This window comes from Microcaecilia unicolor, chromosome 8 (assembly GCF_901765095.1).
Source record: "Microcaecilia unicolor chromosome 8, aMicUni1.1, whole genome shotgun sequence".
In the NCBI taxonomy this organism is placed as follows: Eukaryota; Metazoa; Chordata; class Amphibia; order Gymnophiona; family Siphonopidae; genus Microcaecilia; species Microcaecilia unicolor.
Genome location: NC_044038.1, coordinates 203,009,162 through 203,032,279, shown reverse-complemented (window position 1 = coordinate 203,032,279; position 23,118 = coordinate 203,009,162). Strand labels below are relative to the sequence as shown.

Here is a 23,118-nt window from a genome sequence, read left to right as displayed (position 1 = left end):
GAAGAATAGCAGGCAACATTTAATTAAGAAATACAGGACACCAGAATAAAAGAAAAAACTTGGTTCCTTTCAGCCTCGTAGTAGGCGTGGTGCAAGATAAGAAAAACTTGGAAATACTCCTGAGATATGTAAGAGTGGCCACTGCTAGGACAGGCTCGCCACACCAGATAAAGTATACTACTGGAATAAACATCTGGTCCCTGTGAAAAGACTCCTTTCACCAAGATAACATAAGGGATAGAGGAAGAGAATAGCTGCTTATTTGTTTGAGATTAAAAAAAAAAAAAACAACAACCTGCAAAGTAAGAACAGCATAATTATAGATGCAGTGCATGCCAAAAAGGGATTAGAAGATTATAGCAAGTAATAAGGTGGGTCTTGAACCTTCAACCTTTAATTCTAGCCCTAGGCTCATAGATAGCTACTGTAAGCTTTAAGCCAGTGGTTCCCAAACTTTTTTGGTAGACGGCACCCTTTGTATTCTTGCAATTTTTCGCAGCAACACCACAGGTCTCCACCCCCACCATACAGGTATCCACCCCCCCAGCCACACAGGTCTCCACCTCCCCTGGCCAAACAGGTCTCCAGTCTCCCCAGCCACACAGTTCTATACTGCCCCCCCCCCCCGCTTCACATTTTTTTCCACTATTCACCTTCCATCTGGAGCAGCCGGGGGGGGGGGGGGGGGGGGGGGGGGCTCCTCTGCAAACTTCAGTTCCACTTCAGGCTCCCTGCCATGCTGCTGCTTCTTCCAAGCATATTTTTCTCCTTCCTCTCCATCCCCAAATTGAGATTCCTCCTCTCTCAACACCCCCTTCCCCTTGTCTACTTGCAAACGTTTCTCCCTCCAGAGGTCCCCAGCAGTTGCAGAATTTTACACAACGCTGCTGGCAACAGTCTGAAACCTTCCATCTGCTGATTTCAGCTTCTTGTGATGTAACTTCCTGTTGCTGCGCGGGATGAACACAGCAGACTTCGGGACTGGCACCAGCAGCAGTGTGAGAAATGCTACTGGAGGGAGACATGCTTGCAAGCAGACACAAAGGGGGGGGGAAGGGGTGCCGGACCTGGGGCAGAGGATGGGAGACACTAGCCAGAGGAGCAGGTGAGGCATGTTTTCTGCAGCGAGGAGATGGTTCGGGTGTCGGCAGAAGGAAAGTCAGGATTTTCCACGGCACCCCCGACAGTTCGCTGCGGCGCACCAGGATGCCGCAGCACATAGTTTGGGAACCGCTGCTTTAAGCTATGGCTCCATATTAGTTCTAGTCTAAGATAAGGGCTCTAGAGGAGACTCATCTGAAGTAGGACTTACTATAGACTCTTAAGTGTGCAGCAGCTCACTGTAACAAACCATTAAGCAACTCTTTATATACAAGGAAGATACAGACAGTGGTCCAGGGAGAAGCAGAAAGGCAGGAATACAAGCCACATGTATCATAAGTACATAAGTACATAAGTAGTGCCATACTGGGAAAGACCAAAGGTCCATCTAGCCCAGCATCCTGTCACCGACAGTGGCCAATCCAGGTCAAGGGCACCTGGCACGCTCCCCAAACGTAAAAACATTCCAGACATATCCACCATAATAATATCACACAGACAAGGACAGCTGCAAAGACAGCCGAATAAAAAGACAAAAGAGATGTAAGTAATAAGCTCAAAACCTGTGAAAGAAAGAGGCTTACCAATATAGCAGCCTTTGGAAAGATATGTACACATGTCTTTTAGATTGTAAGCTCCTTGAGCAGGGACTGTCCTATGTTTGAATTGTACAGCGCTGCGTAACCCTGGTAGCGCTTTAGAAATGTTAAATAGTAGTAGTAGTATATGTGGCAATGTAAGGTTTTGGACAATTTCTTGGCGGAAAAGACCAGACCTTGTAATTAAAGACAGACTTGGGAATATTCATGCTTATTCCCGAGATAAAGTAGAATCGTGTTACTTGTTGGGAATCTGTCAGGGTTTTGTAACCTGTATTGGCCGCTGAAAAAAATTAGGACAGTGGGTTTAGACTCCTGTTCTGGTTCAGAAGAAGAAATCTTATGTATGGACAAAAAAAATCTCCCAACAAACCAAAACAGGTTAGTATGTCCAAATAGGAAAGGGTAGAAATCAAGAAAAGGTTGAATATTAGGGAATGACAATATCAGACAATGGCAGAGTCACATATAAAGTAGCATGGCTGAACATATCTAGAGATACAGATGTTAAGCTATGAAAAATTGGGGGAATGTAAAAACTTGCCTCCAGAAAGAAAATGTGATTCAATCTGAGGCTCAGTGAAGAACCCAAGTAACGATAAATTAACTAAAAATTCATCGCATAATGGAGAGAAAAGAGTGCTATCTGTGAAGAGACAGATGAATCAGATAAAAAGAATACATAGTCCACTAGTATGAAGAACTGGAATGGTCACCAGCATTTTAAAGGGTAGCAAAAGACAATTGAGAACCCCAATTATGTGAAGACTGTCTAACTCTTCCTTCCCCTTTTCTTTAAAAAAAAAAAAAAAAAGACGACCTGATTTGGAAACCAAGCGTTCCCTGTAGTTGGAAAGCCCATATACCCAAGTTAGGTTTGTTTTCAAGAAGTGCATTAACCTCAGATGTTGTGTTTGAATGTATGCTTTCCAGAATAGAGAGACCCATAAGCTGCTGCTGGGTACACATTTCTACTCTCCACAGAAAATGTTTGGTGTGTCAGGAGCGCAATACAACAGACATACCAAGGAGAATCTGAAACTCAGCATCAGAAAAAGAATTAATTTTCCTTCCAGAGCAAACTGTAGAAGCAAAGCATCAGAAGTCTACACATGATACCATAAAACAGAACTGAAAAAGGATAAAGCCCAAAAGAAAATATGTAACACTATATGCTCTTTTAGTAGTGAAAGTACGCATCAGAAACAAAGATTCTATAACTTGCCACTTATAACAGACATTGATATCAGAAAAAGTGCAGATTGATTGAGGTGGTTCTAACCTCTAGAATTAGTCCTGAGAAGATCGGTCTAACCAACAGGCGGACAGGCTGAAAGGTTCTATAAGAAAAATAAGTGTAATAAGACAAGCATTGTAATAGGCTCAAGGCAAGTTTCTGCAAGAAACTCCAACCTACAAAAAATGCCTTCATAATTGGGTTCCAGAGCTTATGCACAGACAGACCCAGAGGAAAGGTAGAGCCAGGTCTATATTAATGACACCTTTAGAATTGGGAGGCGTTTTCCTTTAAAAAATGACAAACGGGACAATACTTGGCAGAGTTTCCAAAGTGTAGCGGAAAAGATGTTCCTGCTAAAATATAACTCGACTCTGAGCAGAATCTGAAAGTGAGAGAAAGATAGATAAGGCCTCCTAAAGAATTAATCATTTCCACTGGCATCAGAGGCATAAAAAAAAAAAATCTAGAACATGAGTAAGCATTTGTGCAACAAAAATAAAAAATACTACACTGAAAAAAAACATGGCAGTGTCCACATTCAACAGCTTGCCAATTGGGCTTTACTGTAATTAATATTACCAGAAAATCTCCAACTAAGAGAACTCAAGTTTGGCGCTTCCATGTAAGCACTCCAGGAGATAGATTGACAATAACTTAAGCTCTATAATAGTGCAAGATACCAAGGTTCTGTGGCACAATCTCCAGGGTAAAAGGGAACAAGCCAATAGGAAGAAGTAGAATTAATTCTATAAATAGAGAAACAAATGAATTTTAGCCACAGCTATGACTAAATTAGGTAACATACACCTATGACTGTTAAGTACTGCTAAAACTGAGAGGGAAAAAGAGTTCCAGACTTAGAAGGATAGAAGGGAAACATTATGTCATTATGTCTTACCTTATAATTTTCTTTCCTTTAGCCACAGAAGACGAATCCAGAGACTTGCAAGTTATGACCACTTACAAGCAGGTGGAGATAAGAGTATGAAAAAACTTAACTCTGCCACATAGGACAGTATGCTCCTTGGCAGTCAATATTTCTCATAAAGAGAATAATAAGGCATTTTTCCTTCCTCATAGAAATGAGGCATAAACCTGTCAACTAGCAGAACAATGCATAGGCAACCACAGCAAGAAACCTAAAGAGACTGAACTGATAGTGTCAACCTCATAAAAGGGTGGAGCTCTGGATTTGTCTGCTGTGACTAAAGGAAAGAAAATTATCAGGTATGACAATTTTTCCTTGTCAGAAGCCGAAGGTTGCCTATGCAGCCGGGATAAGAGCAGGTCAGGCAACCATGAGGAGATATTGCCCCTTAGCTCGAGGCTAGGAGGAAATACACTTCCCTCCGAGTACTGAATTTTCCTAAAATTCCTGGTAAAACACCTATTGACTTATTTAAAAAATACTTGTTGGAAAATTTGAAAATACCGCAAGAACTTATTCCCCCTATAAGTAAAATATATTACTTGCCAGCAAGATTTGCTGGGAAAGAAGGAAATAAAGATGGCCTCGGAGTAGAAGGAGTAGATCTCAACAACTTATCAGCAATTTTAGAACAATCTATTGAAATTGTTCCGGAGAGGGCTACCCTCTTGGTTTCCCTGGTATTTGAACAGGACTTTAACACAATATTTAAGTTGTACTTTAAATATTCAAAAGAACTGGTCTTTGGAAACAAATTGTGGATATTTTCTAACGTTACTAAGGTAACTCAGGAACGGAGAAAATTATTTTTACTAATGAAACAGGATGTCATTAAGTTAGGTGGCTCATTTTTGTTAGCATATCCTTGCAAATGCTTGGTCAAGCTCAGTGGGATAAAGTATGTATTTTATGACCCAGAACAGCTGAAATCCTTTCTGGACATGAAACAACTGCATGCAAATATAGTAAAATGATGAGAGACGAATTAGTGCACATAAACCGCGTTATGTATAATTTGGCAATAATACCTTTAAATCTCCACTGATTATGTAACTCCCCCCCCCTTAATTGAGGTCTAAGAAAGCTGTTAAACTTATTCTTAATTTTTTTTTTTTTTTACTTTAAAAATTTAAAATTGGCTGTTTTTCTGTAACAAGTTTTGCACTTGTAAGAAATTAAAAACTTATAAATAAAAATATAAAAAAAAAAAAAAAAAAGATCTTTAAAAATTATACATTATTAATGGTAGAATGTAAAAATGGATGAACCCAAATGCAAAACAAGTGGCTACTAATCAACTATATAATCAAAACATTTACACACACATAAAAAAATATCAAGAAAAGAACAGGTATACAAACTAACAGGCCCCGCGTGTTCCAAACAGCGCTCTATAAATAGAACTGGAACAACATGGGGCTTTATTAGACCTATTATCAAAGATAATGACATACAAATTTAAGCATGCAATTATCTCTGATCATGGGGTAGAAGTGCAGGAGAATTGTGCCTGAGCATGCGCTTAGCATAATCCTCCCGCACTTGTTTGACAGGTCTGGGCTGTCAAAAGCCCAGACCTGTGAAACACAGGGGCTGGAGGTCCATGGGACCACCAGACCCCAACTATCCCTGCCCCGAGCAAGGCAAAACGGGAGCTGAGGTCCGGCGGAGCTCCAGTCCCCCCCCCCCCCCCCCGACGACCCCCCCCCCCTAGGTTCAGGAAGGCTGGAAATCCGGAATGTCTCCAGCCCCCCCCTAACTCCCCTCAGCATTTGTAAAAGATCCCTGGTGGCCCAGTGGGCGACCAATCCCCCCCCAGTGAAAGGGGGGCTGGAGGTCCACCGGACCTCTGGTCCCCTCGACACAGTTCAGGGAGGGCTGGAGATCCAGTGGGTCTCCAGATCCCCCCCCCCCTAACATTAACAAGGGGTCCCTGGTGGTCCAGTGTCAATCCCCCTACCCCCACCATCCCCTACCTTGAGTTGGAGGAGGGAGGTAGCCTGCCTCCATCCTTTTCCTTCGACAGTGCCCAGCCCTGCCCAGTGTATCCTGGGATGCGCTGGGCGGAGCTTCACACCATATAAGATGGTACTTTCCACAGTAACTTATACAAGAAACCAGACGTCAACAAGTATTTACATTTTAAAAGCTGCCACAATCGAACACTTAAAATGAACCTCCCATATGGTCAGTTTTTAAGGAGTAAAGGACTGTGCCCCAAGGATTGCTTCTTTGAAAACCAGGCAAGAGATGACCTGCCAATTTCGATCCAAAGGATACCCCCTTGAAGCCATTACTGAAGGATGCAACAGAGCAGCTAGAGCTGACAGAGATGATCTACTTCAACCTAAAAGTGAGGAAACCTACCAACAGTCATATGTGCTTTGCCATTCACACATCTGTCAAGAGACATTATCAAGATATTACAGAAACACTGGTATATTATCCAGGGGACTAAGCATTTTCAGAGGAAGGGTATCACGACTGCTTGCAAGAGAGGAAGAAACCTGAAAGATGTTAGTTCATTCTGCTCTTCCAGGATTGAATCCACAACACACTTGGAGAGCTGCAGGACACCACAAGTGTGGTGCATGCTCAGTGTGTGAGGTGAATATTTAACATTTATTCACCTGACTACAATAGAAAAGTTTGAACTTAGAAGTTTTACTAATTGTAAGAGTTCTGGTGTCATGTGGAATCTGTACATAGGGAAGACTATGTGACCTTTCAACAAACGGATTTTGAAGTACAAGAGCACACTTAAGAGATCTGTGGTGGGAAAGCCTCTGGTTCAACATTCAATTGAAAAGAATCATGTTTTTGAAGACTATAGTTTCTTTGTGTGTGTGTGTTGGGGGGGGGGGGGGTGGGGTGACCTGGACAAATACTTTTACAGACTGAACAGAGGTTCATCTATAAGATAAGTTCAATACAATGACATTGCATTAACTAAATCAAGACAGAATTTTCTGGGAGCTTTTGGATTTTAATCAAGACTGTTTGCCTTCTAACATCTGCCTCTTGCTTTTATCCTCCATGCGGAATTGTGGAGAAAGCCAAGTAATCTGGGACACCCATTTTAAAAGCCTTGAAAGTGGTAACAAGAACCTTATAAATAATCCTTTGCTCTATAGGAAGCCAATGCTTCCTCTTGAGCAAAGGGGTAACATAATCAAACATTTATTACATCTAGGAATTTTACCTCCCCGATTTAAAATTTATCCAAATACTGGGGTAATTTAAATCACCCATTATACTGCTGCCCAATTTGCCAGTTTTCCTAATTTCTGTAAACATTTCTTCATCAGTCTTTTCCGTCTGTCCTGGCAGACAGTAGTACAGCTGTAAACAAATTTTATATGTACACATTCTGCTGAAGTGAAATAGTGAATGAGAGAATGCTTAATGGCGCTCGATCAGCTTCATAACTAAAAACAGAGCATGACAAGTAAAATGAGGGAGTACCTCAAACATCAGGCTAATGTGGAAATAGAGCCTGATACTGTGTGGTACACAGACCAAAGCCACATATAAAATAGCACCATTAATTTTGGCTGCTACAGACACACACCAACCAACCCCAATAATGAAATTAACTAATTGACTATCACTTCCAGGTTGTCTTCCCTAGAAAGACTCACTTCTGCAGTCATAAAGGAGCAGGGTTGTAACTCAAAGACCTAAGACATACCTCGGCACCAATACACATATTTTAAAATGCTGAACGGAGCTAAACCCTAGAAGGTACCACCACCTCAACTGTAGCACAGTTTATCAACTGGCTCAGGAGAAAAAGCTTAAAACAAGCACCCCCAGTTTTCAGGAGACTAATCCTAACATGGCACTTCTAGCTCAACTAAAGCCCGAGCTAACCGACTCAGGAGAATATACCTAGGAAGGCATCCCCCAGCTCAAAAGGAAGCTCAGCTGTTCAACTGGCTCATGAGCTAATCCAGAAACCAGTCCAGGAGTTGCATGGTAAATTGTCAACCAACCAGTGATGACAGAATACTGAACATTCTATCCCTTTCTAGAGCGAATCACACAGAACTATTTTGTGTCTGTCTCCATCCACTGGTAGATGGTCAAAATCTACTTGTTACAGACTGGTGTGGTACGGATGCTAAGGCAATAAGCTTCAACTTTTTTACAAAATGCTTATAAAAAAAACCTGCTCTAGAAATGCATTCCATAAACATGGATCACAAGACAAATGAGTTGGTTTTACCATAAAATCATGAGAAACAGAATTCTTTCCCCCTTTAGACAAAATAAAAAGAAACTGATGAACTCAAAATATACAGATCAAGGTAATTTTTTTTTTTTTTTTTTTAAATACCACTTTGTATAGTCACAAATTCCCTTACCTGCTTAAGGCTGGCAATGTAACGTGTGATATATTCCACTGTGACAGGGTCTTCCACCGTCAACCTATGACTCTGGCACTCCACACGGGCTCTGTTTATAACTATCCTGGCATCAGCTGTGAGGCCTTCAAATGAAAAGAAGCACATCTTAGAGCCAGTTCCCAGCTCCCGGTGCACGAACCAGGGCCTATGACTGAAGAGTTGTGAAAGGAACACTGGGGCATGGCTTATCTAGGGCAAGGAACCAGACTTGGAGCAGATAAAATAGGAGAAAAATCCATGGGTATAGGGCAGTGTTTCCCAAGTTCAGTCCTGGAGTACCCCTTGCCAGTCAGGTTTACAGGATCTCCACAATGACTATACATTAACTTGATTTGCATACACTGCCTCCACTATATGCAAATCTCTTTCATGCATATTCATTGTGGAGATCCTGAAAACCTAACTGGCTGGGTGTGTCCTGAGGACTGGGTAGGGAAGAAGTGCTTTACCCTAATTTCTAATAGTCCAGGTGAAACTAAATGGTCACAAAGCACAGTCATCTGAACCCACAAATGTCAATTAAGCTGAATTTAGGTTTTTAAACATCAATGTAAAATCTGTGCTACTGTGTGTATAATGGCTCCCTCTGCATAAAATGGGATCCAGACTACACGCTCTAATTTATACATCTAGCTGAATGTGTCTTAAGGCCTCATTTTTACATATATATATATTCCATACCTGCAAAAGCCATGCAGACATTTTCATCAAGGGCACAGATCTTGCGAACTGTTCTCTCATCCTGGAGCTTAGCTACCGATTTCTTCTCAACCCCAAGGACAACAATTTCTTTTCCTCGTACACCAACCTAAAAACAAATTCAAAAAACCCTTTTAAAATACTAATAAAACCTATTCTTATGGACAGGGCCAAAAATTAGCTACTGAAGTGAGAGCTCCTCATCCTACCCAACTTGGCCTTCAGTGTTTCTAAAGCAGAAGTGGGCAACCTCAGTCCTCGAGGGCCACAACTCAAGTCACATTTTCCCCAATGAAAATGCATGCACTGCCTCCATTGTATGCCAATAGATCTCATGGGGTTTTCAATATCTCCCCAATAAATATGCATCAATGCTATCTTAGGTTAATTTCAATAAATAGTTGCAGTAAATTTATATAATGTGTGAGTGGATGATTGGATATATTGGGAATTTTAGACAATAATTGTTAGATTTATGGAGTCACGCTGTGAGAGAAATTGTGTTGTCAGCCTGCTATAACAGAGAACAGTGAATCAGCAGTGGTTCACGCTGTGAAGCAAGACTTTGGTTTGAGCCTGGTGTGGTGGTGAACTGTTATATGAGCAGCGGGCTGGTCTTTGAAAGGCAAGATATAGAGAAATTCAAAGACTGGTAACAAGTGGATTGAGAGAATATGTTAATGAAGAAACGTTTTCTCTGACTGACTGTGTAATTGACAGGCTCTATAGTAATATTGTTATTGAAATTTTGGTGTAATTATGAGTGACACAATTATTCTGGGCACTGCAATGGTATATTAATGTTACTGATTTTAGGGATTTAAGATTGTGTGAGTGGATGAATGATTGGATATATTGGGAATTTTAGACAATAATTGTTAGATTTATGATTAAATATGTAATAAAGATGGATATAATTGTAACAGTTGTTGAGTACATTCAATAAATATGCATGAGATCTACCTACATACAACTGAGGCAGCGAATGGAAATAGATCTCATGCACATTCACTGGGGAAACCCTGAAAACTCAACTGGGTTGTCGAGGTTACCCACCCCTGTTCTAAAGTTTCAAACCAAACAATATTTGTTTTTACCCTTTTATAAACACCAGGCTAGAGGCCGGCTTGATGGGTCAGTAGCAGTTTTGACTTGGAGTCTCCTTGTCAGGCTGGCTGCATTCACAGCAGCTGCTGAAGAAGGAATTTCTAGCATCACACAAATCAAGTTTAGAGAGCGCTACTGCCTAAGACCCCTAGCCTTTTAGAAGATATTTAAAATAATATTGAGAGGCCCCAAATGGTTGTGACACCAATATAACAGTACTTGCCAGTTCAACTTGAGCTGGAAGGCCAAATAATGCAATGATGTGAAATAATGACCCTGACACCACCACCCAAACCCAAAAAATGTAAACCCAGTCTGAGCATGAATGTTTACATCACATTACAAAAACCAAAACATAACTGGGCAGCAGATGAAGTCAGGATTACTGTAAAAATTAGCTCACCACAACAGGTAAAATAGGAGAAATTAGTTCTTACCTGCTAACTTGCTTTCCTTTAGGCCCTCCAGACCGGCCCAGAATGTTACCGATGGGATTGTGCACGCCTTCCAGCAGGTGCAGACTGAGAACTCTGACTCTAGAAAGAGCCAATAAGAGCCCTGGCCAGCTAGCCACAGATTCATTATCATAACAAAGCAGAAGACAGCTCTGTACATCTACTCTGTAATACTTCGAGAAGGAATGCAAAGATGACCAAGTCACCACTCTACAGATTTCCAAAGGAGGCACCAGGGAGTCCTCTGTCCATGACGCCGCTTGTCCTCTGGTAGAATGCACTTTCACCCCTTCGTGTACTGTTTTCCCAGAAAGAAGGCGCGCGGAGGCTATCATTTTTTTAAAGCCATCTAGAAATGGTGGGTTTAGAAGCCACAAACCCCTTACGAGCACCTCCAAACAAAAGAAACAGTCTTCAAATGGTGCTTCAGGACCCTCCTGACATTGAGGCACTTCAAGCGCTGCTGATCTTCCATCCCGGAGGAAGAACCTAGAATGGGCAAACTCACAGAGTGGGACAAATGAAACCTAGACAAGACCTTAGGGAGAAAGGAAGGAACAGGGCATACTACTACCCGGTGTTTAGCAAACTCCAAAAATGGAGTCTGACAAGAAAGGGCCTACAACTCCAACACTCTCCTAGCCAAGGCAATAGCCACCAAAACTGCATCATGCCGCAAGCATCAAATTCTTCAAAGTACAGGACGCCAAAGGCTCAAAGGGTGACTTAGTGAGAACTGAAAGAACCAAATTAAGGTCCCATAGCGGAAAGATAGCCCAAGCAGGAGGGTGCAGGAGACCAGCTTCGCATAAGAATCAAGAAATATCCGGATGGCTAGTTAGGGCTTTCCCCTGAATGCGTCCCCAAAAATAAGACAAGGCCACAATTTGTACCTTAAGCGAACAGGCCTTTCTCAAAACCTTGCTGTAAAAAATCCAAGATCTGTGCCACCAACGCATGAAAGGAAGAGAAGTTCCGAACAGCACACCACGCCTCGAAAACTCTCCAAGTCCTAATATAATTAAGAGAAGTAGATCGCTGCCGCGACCGAAGCATCGTGGCAATCACACCTGCTGAGTGCTCGCTCTTCGTCAACCGCGCTCACTCAAGAGCCAAGCCGTAAGACAAAAGCGATCCGGGTCGTGATGAGCTACCAGATCCTGAACCAGAAGACCAAAAGCCTCTGGAAACTTGAGAGGAGAGTCGACGAGAAGGCGGAGATCAGCATATCAAGGCCTTCAGGCCCAATCCAGCATCACCAAGATCACCCGACCCGTGTGCCTCGATCCACTAAACTAGCCACCCTAATAGAGGCCACAGGAGAAATGCGTAGAGAAGCCCCGCCGGCCAAGGCGGAAGAAGCGCATTCACTCCCCGCGCCTTGGGATCCTTTTGGGAACTGAATAGAGGCACCTTCGCATTGATAGAGGAGACAAAGAGATCCATGACTGGAAGCTCCCAGAGATGTACGACTGCTTGAAACACCGCTTCGCTGAATCCCAGTATCCAGAATGTTGTAGTAACTGAGAAAGTCTGCCTGGACATTCTCTGTCCCTGCTACACGGGACGATGTAAGAGCCACCAGATGTAGTTCCGTCCAACTCATGACCTGTGCTGTTTCCAGTTCCTCGTCCCTCCTTGTCGATTCACTGCCATGGTGTTGTCCGACATGATGCGAACAGACGCGCCTGCCACGAGGAAGAAATGCTTCTAGTGCCAGCTGAATCGCTCTGGTCTCCAAGAGGTTGACTGAACAGAATGTCTCCAGCCGAGACCAAAGACCTTGTGCATACTGCCCTGACAGTGCACCCTCCAGCCCTCGAGGCTGGCATCTGTCATCACGGCGGATCCAGAGGCATCCCCTTGGATAGGTTGGGCACCCAAATCCATCAGCACAGGCTGTCATGCTCTTGAGCTGTCAGTGGCAATTTCCTCTGCAAGGAATCCTTTTGTGGCGATCACCTGGAGAGAAGGGATTTCTGAAGAGATTTCATATGTGCTCTGGTCCAAAGCTTCGCCTCCATTATCGCCACCATAGAGCCTAACACTGGACGATAGTCCCTTGCACATGGCACCAATGACTGAAGAAACTATCGGATTTGTGATTGCAATTTGAAAATTCGGGACTGGGGAAGATAAACTCTGCTGAGTGTCGAAGCACACCCCAAGATAATCCAGTGACTGAGGCAGCTGTAGGCAACTCTTCTGCAAGTTGACCACTTAACCAAGGGATTATAGGAACTGCACCACATGACCTGTGACTTTTAGACTCTCCTGATACACAATCGTCCAAGTAAGGATATGAATTAGAATCCCCTCTTCCCTGAGAGCCGCTGCTACCACCAGCATGATTTTTGTAAACATGAAAGGAGCTATAGCCAGGCTGAAAGGCAGCCCCCAAAACTGAAAATGGTTGCCCAACACTGCAAATCACAGAAAATGTTGATGCATGGGCCAAATCGGAATGTGCAAATAGGCCTCCATTAAATCCAGTGTGGTTAAAAACTCTCTGGCTCGAACCAAACTATGACTGAGCGAAGAGTTTCCATACAAAACGTGGTTACTCAGAGTCCGATTGACCACTTTGAGATCCAGAATCGACCTGAAAAGAACCCTCTTTTTTCGGGACAATGAAATAAATGGAGCACCGGCCCTGTCTGAGCTCTAAAGAGGGAACTGGACAAATAGCCTGAAGCTCCAGAAGCCTTTTTAGAGTATCCCTGACTGCACCCACCTTGAGGCAAGACTGACATGGAGACTCCAGAATACGTCTGAAGATGCCGCACAAATTCTAAAGCGTACTCGTCTCGAATAACCTCTAGCACGCACCGATCTGAGGTAGTCTGGGTCCACCTCCAATAAAACTGTGTTGTGAGTTCCCATAGGAATCAGAGGCTGGACCTCGAAACCTTTATTGCGCAGGACGAGCAGTAGACTGGAAAGGGGCTCCCTTTATCTCTTCTTCCCCTTTGAGCTCCACGAAAGGGCAGATTTCTCTGAAAGAACCAGAACCACTCTACCTGGTCTATACTGGTGAAAATCACATCCCCGACCGCATCCCAAAAACGGACCGTGCGCAGACGCCCTAGGCTGGTCCTCAGGAAGCCATGGCACCTTAGTATCTCTAAAACTGCGTACCAACTTATCCAACTCCTCACTAAATAACAGGGAACTCCAAAAAGGAAACCTACTGAGCTTAGACTTAGAAGCCGCATCTGATGACCAACCTCGTAGCCAAAAGGACCGTCGTGCAGCTACACCTAAAGCTATAGCCTGTGATGAAACTCTCAGCAAATCATATAAAGCGTCCACCAAAAAGGCCAATCCCATCTCAATTTTAGCCACTTCGGTGTCAATTAAGAACAGATCAACTGAAGTTCTATCCAGCACCCTCTCAGACCACTGGAAACAAGCTCTAGCTACCAAGGAACCACAAATAGCTGCATGAACTGCCATAGCAGAGACTTCAAAACTGCTTTTTAACAAAGCCTCCATACGGTGATCCTGAACATACTTAAGCGCAGTGCCCCCATCCACGGGGACCTTATTCATCTTAGTAACCGCAGAGACTACCGCGTCCACTACAGGAGGCTTAAGAAGGGATTTGTCTGAATCAAGAACTGGTTAAAGGCGAACCATAGACTTAGTGAGCCTAAAAGAAGAATCCAGCATATCCCACTGTGCCTGAAAGATCTCTCTGATAATCCTGGTGCATAGGAAAGGACTTACCTGGCCTACGAATGCCCTTCACTAGGAGATCCACCTTACAGCCCTCTACAGCAGGAGCCTCTTCCTCCTCAAAATGTAAAGTAGAGGACACCAAAGAAATTAGCTCCTGTAACTCCTCTTTGTGAAAAATTCTAACCACCGATGGGTCCTCCCCAGGGAGTAAAGACTCAGCACCCAAGTACCTGACCAGAGTCTTCAGACACCTGTCCTTCACTTTGAAAATCCGTCTCCTCCAGAGAGGGCATCCCCTGGTCTGGGTCAGAACCTAGGTCTTCCTCCAGATCATAGGATTCCCTAGGACACTTAGCAGAGACCAGCTGACCCTCCAAGGATCTTCTCAAAGGAGCTGAGGGAGGTCCTGATTTGTGCAAAAGAAAGGCTTTGTACATCTATAGGACAAATTCAGGAGGAAAACCTCCTTCCGACCCTGCTAAAAGAACAGGCAGACTCCCTGCAGCCTGCGCTGCTGCATAACAGTGGTGCGTCTTTTTTTTTTAAGCAGGAACTCCTGCATAGACACTGGAGACGTCCCGAGGCCAGCCGCACCAAAAGTAGGAAAGGGAGCTGGGGGGTATCAAGCCAGCTATGAGAAAGCTACGTTTATTTACTTAAGCCATGCTGTAGCTTGGAAAGTTTTTTGTACTCAGTAATGTTTTGAGCAATCAGTTCTATTTGAAAATCTGTGGGAAAATATACCCTATGAAAGAGATAAGATCACAGGCACAAAAATCTTGTATAGATATCAGTGTTCTGGTGGTCAGACCTTGGCAGAGACCTTGGTTTCTGAGGGTATTTCCCATTTGTTCGTCATTGCTGACATTTACCCTTTGCACGACCCTTTGAGATTGTGTCTGGCTGTTTTTCAGTCTTTATAGTATTAGATTACCTAAGTAGAATTTACAGCCCATACTGTTTATTGAATTATTGTCTTTTATTTCCCCCTGAAAGCGGTCACCTTAAACAGCTCTTCCCCCGAAGAGACTGAGGCAATTACCAAACTAAGCAGCGAGCCACGCTGACCATAGGAAGGACTTGGGAGGAGGGACCCGGCCACCCGAGTATGACACCCCCGAGGCTGTAAGACCCCCCCCCCCCCTCACGGGCGTCAGCCTCCACAAGCAGGCAAAGTCAAGAATACACAGAATAAAAGGAAACTAGAAAGTAGAAAATAGTTGTAAGAGTAATAAAACTCTGCTACTCAGTTCTAAAATACCAGGAAAGAAAAAGAAAGCCAAAGGGAAGGTGACTGAAGGGCTCATCACCTTCCACCTGCTGGGGACTGAGAAAACTGGACCTGTGGCTAGCTGGTCAGGGTTGTTATTGGCTCTATAGAGTCAGAGTTCTGAGTCTCCACCTGCAGGAAGGCATGCACAACCTCAGTCACATTGTGGGCCTGTCCGGAGGGACACTAAGGAATTGCAGGTTCTTGTGAAAAAATTAATGTCAAGTCACTGAGGCCTGCTGCCCTATTTCCCTATGCAAACAAATTCTGGCTTCCTTAAGTGTAAATTATCTATGAAAAAATCATACCAGTCATTCTTTGCTGGAAATTACTCTTTCTAGCATCTTTAAAGCTATCCATCCATGTGCCCTTTTAAGTGATAACTTGAGCCACAGATCTCTTATTTCTAGTGTCTAGCCTTCATTTGGATATTCCCAACTCTTTGGGGCAAAGCAGTTTTTGGCATGAGAAGCCCCAGAAAAATTCTAAGAGGATATTCAAAGCAGAAAAATGAGGATTAAATTAAAAGTAAAGACAAATAATATGTTTGTAAACAGTTTCACATATTGAAATTAGAGCTAATCCAAACACATGCCTAGTAGAATTTTGTATCTTAGCAAAATTAAAAGCAACCAGGACTATGGGGACCATGATGAATGTCAGCTAAGGGCAACAAAGGAACAGCCCATTCAGTTATGATTTGGTTTTTGTAAACATTCATGTTCAGACTGGGTTTTGTTTTGTTTTTTTGGGGGGGGAGAACAGGGTCACTCCCTGATCAGCATTGGGTAGTTGGCAGGATGGTTATTCCTTAGGCTTTGGGAGGAAAGGCTCACTCCCTGGTCATGAAGGCGCAATTTGGGGGGAAGAGTGAAAGAGTTATTCCCTGGACATCAGGGATCACTCCCTGGGCATCAAGAATAATGTCTTTCTGTGGACATGAGGGGAAGTCTTCAGGGGCAGGGATTCATTGGGGGGGGGGGGGGGGGAGGAAAGAAGTCAGAGTGAAAGCTGTAGTATTTGCTGTACATCACGGGATCACTTCCGGGTCATCATAGGGCAATATATGTGCAGAGGAGTGGGTGAGGAGGAAGAGAAGGATTCGTTTCATTTCCCAAGACATGAAAGGCACTTTGGTGGAGGAAGAAGAGGAGAAGGACGAAGAACAGGGGGAGGGATCGCTCCCTGGACATGAAGGGTAATTCAGGTGGAACTTGTCACTCCCTTAGAGGGAAGTCAGGGCGAAGGATGGAATCATTTCCCATACATTGCGGGTCACTTTCCGATCACCTAGGGGGCAATTTGAGTAGGGGGTCGCTTCCTGCTCCGTGAGGAACAGGTAGCGCTCCTTGTGCGACTCACTGGGTACAGCCCACTCTCTCCCTCCATCCCGCTCCACTCACCGCCGTTGATCCCTTCTTCACGGCCTCCTGCGCGTACTCCACCTGGAAGAGGTGCCCATCGGGGGAGAAGACGGTGATAGCGCGGTCGTAGCTCATGTCCAGGCAGGATGAGGCGACGCTACAACACCAGCAAGCCTCGAGCACAAAGCGAAAGCGCACACTCACGGCCGGCAGCACGCCTGCGTGACACCCCGTGTTCTCCAAACGCCACAACGTCATCCGCGTGCATTGCTGCTCCTTGTTTCCAACCTTACCCCGCCTCCGACGTACGGTGCGCACTCGGCGCTAGGTCGCCCCTTTCACCGCCAGCGACGCACAGTACGCACTCAACGCAAACCCTGCCGGATTATAGATGCTGTCTGCCTGCAACAGGAAACTCCAAGGAATTCGACCGTACCACTATGAATTAGGGGAGCCCACGGTTCTCGTTTTAGATACTTGCGGTTTTTAAGACCTTTCTCCTTCGGTATAATTTTCATTTCTAAGCTATATAAGCCAATTTTCAGGCATATTATCCAATAAAGTCATCCTACTTTGTGAACGCCAAAGGACAAAGAAAATTAGATTATTCCATTGACACGTATCCACCCCGCTCGCTGCAGAGAATGAGAACATTCAGCCAGTAATAGCGGCCAGATAATAATAAAAAAAAATTAAGATTGAAATAAAAATATTTAAACAAACATGTCGGTTGCCTTTGCTTCAGCTCGCCCGAGAGGGAAAGGTGAGGTGACCCAGCAAACCATCCAAAAGGTAAAGCTCCTGCTGGCTTTTCTACCATTATTCTGCGTTCTGACTGGTTTATTTCTAAGGTGCTAATGAATCTTCAATGGGAGGAGGAAACTAGTGAATTTCAAGGATTGGAAAGATGGACAACTGTGGGGGGGAAAGTGGAACAAAGCAAGGTGTGCGGATCTTGCAAAAGCTCTGCGCCCTGCCCTTTCCTCGGCTCATTTCTCAAATCTGCTGGCAGAAACCACGACAGCAGGCGCTGAAACTTACAGGGATTTCTTTCAGGGATGTAAGATTTTCGTTCTTGCAGCGGCAGATGCTGAAAAGTGCAGCCCAGTTCGTCATGTCAGCCACGGTATTTTATGGATATTAACTGGGATTATGTGAGATATGACAGAGCTTTCTGTTTCACTTAGGTAGATAGGTGGATGTGTTATACACACACACCGAGACATGTACACATATTTAGTTTTATGGAGCATGAGAAATATTTTGCAGATTTGTCTTGACATTCGTGCCATACTGTTCATTGAATCCCTCTCTCGGGGTGGACGTTAGACATACGCAGGATATGAAGTTACTTAATTCTTCCGCGAGAGGAAAGGAAGGGGGACTGATGTGTTTGCGTGGATCCCTTGGCTGACAATTAGGAATGGTGCTGAATATCGGGTTAGGGAGCGTCATGTCTGCTCGTTCCTTAGAAACATGCACTTTTCAGCACAAGCATGCAGATTGCAGTCTACTGGCACTGTGCTATCATTTCAGAATTTGCTGTACTATTATTTTAAGCGAAGGGGTTATTTTATGGAAAACAAGTTGTCAGTGAAAATCAGATATTCATGGACCTGTATTGGCTTCTACAGGTAGCATTGATTCTGGGGGAAAAGAGAGGTGAAGAAGATGCTGCTCAAATTTCAAAGAACAATCAAAGCCCCAATATTGTAGACTTTGTTGAAAGCAAGATTTTCTGATTCCCATAGATTTTGCCCCTGTATAAATTAATGTGTAAGTAAGCTCGTACTTATTTTCTGGTGCAACAATATATTTAGAAAATCTAATTTTATTGGGGGGGGGGGAGGGGGGTTTGATCTTCCCCTAAGACTTTTAAATCATATTCAGACAGCAATGTTTGTTTCATGTAGAGAGTAGAGCAGCCTAGTGGTTGAAGCAGAGGCTGAGAATGCCAGAGTTGAGATCTCACTGATTCTTCTGCTGACCTTGGATAAACCACTCTCCGGTTTAGACTGTAAGCCTTCAGGAAATAGAGAAATGTCGACTGTACCAGAATGTGGCATGGAATAATAACCTAATGTTTAGAGTAGGTGGCTGAGATCTGAGAAGCTCATTTCAAATCTCACTGATGCTCCTTGCCTAGTCACTTAGGGGCCCTTTTACTAAAGGGTTGCCATGTGGCAACCTGAAACTACCACTGGCTCAATGTGGCTGCCAGTGGTAGTTCCATCTTGAGCGCATGCCATTTCTGGTGCTACAGAAAATAATTCCTGAATTTCTAGCATGGCGCTAACCCAGCAGTAATCACTGCCCGATTACCACCAGAGCTCTTACCGCCACCTCAGTGGGTGGCGGTAAGTGCTGCCCCCTCTGCGCATGGCCACACAGTAAGAATAATCTTACCACATGGCCATGTCTTTTAGGGGCTTTCTACCCGCTGCAGTAAAAAGGACCTTGGCGCACGGCAAAAACAGCTACCGCAGGGCCCTTTTTACCGCACATTGGTAAAAAGTACATACTTTCCCCCATGTTTACTAAGCCACGCGACATTTGTCAATACAGCCCATTCAAAATGAATGGGCTATGTCGGCATTAACACGCGGCTTAGTAAACGGGGGGAGGGGGGAGTTTAGATTGTGAGCCCACTGACAACAGGAAAAATATCTACTGTACCTGAATGTAAATCATCGTCGGCTACTACTGAAAAGGCATGAGCTAAATCAAAACAACAAAAATTATGGAGCGCAGCAGGAGGAGTTTGCAGCAGAGCTGATTGTTCCTAGTCCTGACTCTTATTTCGTGCTCCAGGAGCCTGGACTAGAAAAGAATTATCCCTGACTCTATCATTAGCTCTGGCAGTAAATAGCCTTGAGCAAAATCATTCCGTACTTCTTTGGTAGTGACAGCTTTGCTCTGTCCTTTCTTTCCCCTTTAGATAACTATCAGGCAAGGTACAAACCTCAAATGAGAGCAGTGCAGACATCTGTGCTGTAGTGTTATGATTAAATATTACAGTGATTATTCATCAGAATTGTGCTTGGAAGTAAACAAAAGTAATCAATCCTAAATTTTATAAATCAGTTCCATATTCACAGCGCAGATGACAAATCTTAATACTTATTTGCCTTTATCCAAGTATCTTTTTCTGAAAACCAGATTCCAACCCACTTTGCAGTATAACACTTTAGAAGAATTCGCCAGAACTGTCTTTTGCAGTATTTACAGGAAGGAAAAGGGACCTGTGAGGTCTCCAAAGCTCATCTTTTATATTGGTCCAAAGAAAGGTATCACAAACTACCAAGGGCCTTATTTAATAAAAATGATTTTTCTTAAGTACAAAAACCCCTTCTGAATAATTTATTTATATTCCATTTGTATCTAGGTGGAATAGGCCTGGTCAATTGGAGTATTGAATCCAAACTTACCTGAAATGCAATGAGAATGTTTCTGTAGAACTACGCCACCTGGTGGCAGACTACATCTGATCAGGCACCTGGTACTGGATTAGTTTATGCAGCCAATACTTTTTAGTGTGCAACAGAATTTTTTGAAAGGCGACATGGGCCTTATTTAGTTATTTAAATTCTTACATACTGCCTGCATAGCTCATTTTGATCATTCCAAGCAGTTCACAATAACTGAATAATTAAACTAATAAGTAATCCTTGTCAACCTACCTACCTCATACCCTCCCTCACCTCTCACCTCCCAAAAACGCTAAAGCCTTTTTTCGTTTGCTTGGAGGGCTGGATTCTCTAAATGGCACTCAAAAATGGGCACTGTAAAAGATTGGCGCTAATCGTGCTTAGCGCTGATTCCTGTGCCCTAACTTTGGCCATTGGACTTACACCTGCTGAAACCTGGTATAAATGCTGGTACCCGAGTTGGATGTGCTGATCCATTATTCAGTAACAATGAGCATAACATTTTGAAATATTACCCCCCCCCCCCCATGGCCATGCCCCGCCCCCTTTTGAGGGGCACCCAAAGTTATAGAACAGCACCCAGCTATATGCGTGCACAGGTGCCAATTAATGCCAATAATCATTTATTAGCATCCAATTATTGCTCGCTAATGTCTTCTTAGCCAATAAAGATACGCTCACATGTCAACAGTTCACCCAAATATGGGCGCCATATATAGAATCTTGGTGTAAGTGCCTAAGAAATTAGGCACTATATTAAGACTATTTTAAATTGAACTTGGGGATATTGCTGCTTAGTAAAAGGGCCCCCAAGTTCTCTTGCACACAGGAGGTGTCTTTAGACAATAAAAATTATTGTGTAGAACATTAAAAGTATCAGCTAAAACAGAGTTTATGTACTATTGCACCAAAAATGAAACAGGGCAAATGAGTACAAAGGGACCGGTGGCACTTTATAGGTTAACCAGTTTATAGAGAAATGAGCTTTGAGGACTCCACTTTGTTGCTACATTGCTTTAAGAATTGATTGTTAGAGGCATGTTTACAAAAGTGCACTAGCAGTTAGCATGTGAATTCATATGCACCGTGTTACAAACACAAGCGTGGTAACTATTATTATGCTGGAATGAAGCTTAGCATGCACTAATTCACACACTAAGGACTAGATTCTGTAAATTGCACTGAAAAATCAGCACAAAAAAATTTATGCTCTGAGCAGTATTCTAGTTAATAAATAGAAATAAATCAATACATAGAAAAGAAAATAAGATGATACCTTTTTTATTGGACTAACTAGAGTGGAGGAGTAGCCTAGTGATTAGTGCAGTGGACCTTGATCCTGCGGAACTAGGTTCAATTCCCACTGCAGCTCCTTGTAACTCTGGGCAAGTCACTTAACCCTCCATTGTCCAAGGTACAAATAAGTACCTGTGTAAACTGCTGTGAATGTAGTTGTAAAACCCACAGAAAGGTGGTATGTCAAATCCCTTTCCCCTTGATGCATTTTATGATTAGCTCTTGAAGGTCAGATCCTTCTTCAGATCAGTAATCAACAGAAATAGAATAAAATAAAACATGGAAAAGAAAATAAGATGATACCTTTTTTTATTTGCTTAACTTAATACATTTTCGATTAGCTTTCTAAGGTAGCCCTTCTTCTTCTGATCTGACGAAAAAGGGCTACCTTCAAAAGCTAATCAAAAAATATATTAAGTTAGTAAATGTATTAAGTTAGTACAATAAAAAAGGTATCATCTTATTTTCTTTTCCATGTTTTATTTTATTCTGTTTCTATTGATTACCTTTAAAAGTGGACTAACATCGCTACCATATCTCTCTTCTTCAGATCGGAAATAAGCAAATGTTGGCAAATATCAGAATACTAGGAAAAAATGTCCGTTTCTGAGCGGAATGAAACGGGCGCTAGCAAGGGGTCCCCTCCCTCCATCCCTCGAAGCTACTTGCCTTGTTCGCCCTCCCTCCGTCCGTCGAAGCTACTTGCCTTGTTCGCTGTGGGCCGTTTCGGCCGTGGAGTGTCAATAGCTCCGCCCTGGACGTCATGACATTTTGACGCGAGGGCAGTGCAGACACTCCAGGGCACACCGGATATCTCGGGCGCCTCAACTTCCGTGGAGGCTTCAGAACGTTGGGGTTGCCTTTTATATATATAGATATAAGTGAAACACAAAAGCAGACAATCCAGGAACTTAAGACCTTTGAAGTCAAATTGATGAAATATTTTGACACCCACCAGACAACACTTAACAAAGATCTGGGCTTTCTGTCCCTCTATAAACCATAAAATTCTACTGCTTTGTCACTCTTTTGTCAGCCATCCATCTCTCTCTGTCCCTCACCCACCCAGTTCTCCCTGTTTCTCACCTAACCTACCCCTTCCTCTTCCTGTGAGACTGTCAAATCGGAATGCTTTTGTGTTTCACTTATATATTCTGATATTTGTCAACATTTCCTTATTTCCGATCTGAAAAAGAAGGGTTACCTTCAAAAACTAATCAAAAAATGTATGAAGTTAGTCCAATAAAATAGATATCATCTTATTTTCTTTTCTATGTTTTGATTTATTTCTATTTATTACCTTTAAAAGTGGACTAACACAGCTACCACAACAATTTACTCAAGTAGTATTCTATAAAGGGTATCTACGCTTTACTAATAGCGCCTAATTTAAGTCGGCTGCGGGTGTAAATGTCGGTGCCTAAGTTAGGCACGGATCAGGCATATTCTATAAGACAGTGGCATAGCTAGGTGGGGCCACAGGGGCCTGCCCCCCACCCCAAATTTGCACTGGGCCCCTGGTTGGCTGGCGGGGGTCCCCA

General features: G+C 43.3%; 2 protein-coding genes across 2 annotated transcripts in view; one reads left to right on the top strand and one right to left on the bottom strand.

The window, feature by feature from the left end:
• PSMA7 (proteasome subunit alpha 7) overlaps positions 1-17,101 on the bottom strand; it is a 42,265-nt gene extending 25,164 nt beyond the window's left edge. Inside the window, exons 1-3 of the mRNA XM_030212651.1 lie at positions 16,893-17,101; positions 8,959-9,085; positions 8,236-8,360 (exon numbers count right to left, since the gene is read on the bottom strand). Coding sequence (XP_030068511.1) covers positions 8,236-8,360; positions 8,959-9,085; positions 16,893-16,988 — 348 coding nt within the window. The 5' untranslated portion in view covers positions 16,989-17,101. The remainder of the gene's footprint in view (positions 1-8,235; positions 8,361-8,958; positions 9,086-16,892) is intronic.
• A 458-nt stretch (positions 17,102-17,559) lies between these two features.
• SS18L1 (SS18L1 subunit of BAF chromatin remodeling complex) overlaps positions 17,560-23,118 on the top strand; it is a 69,830-nt gene continuing 64,271 nt past the window's right edge. Inside the window, exon 1 of the mRNA XM_030212226.1 lies at positions 17,560-17,645. Coding sequence (XP_030068086.1) covers positions 17,577-17,645 — 69 coding nt within the window. The 5' untranslated portion in view covers positions 17,560-17,576. The remainder of the gene's footprint in view (positions 17,646-23,118) is intronic.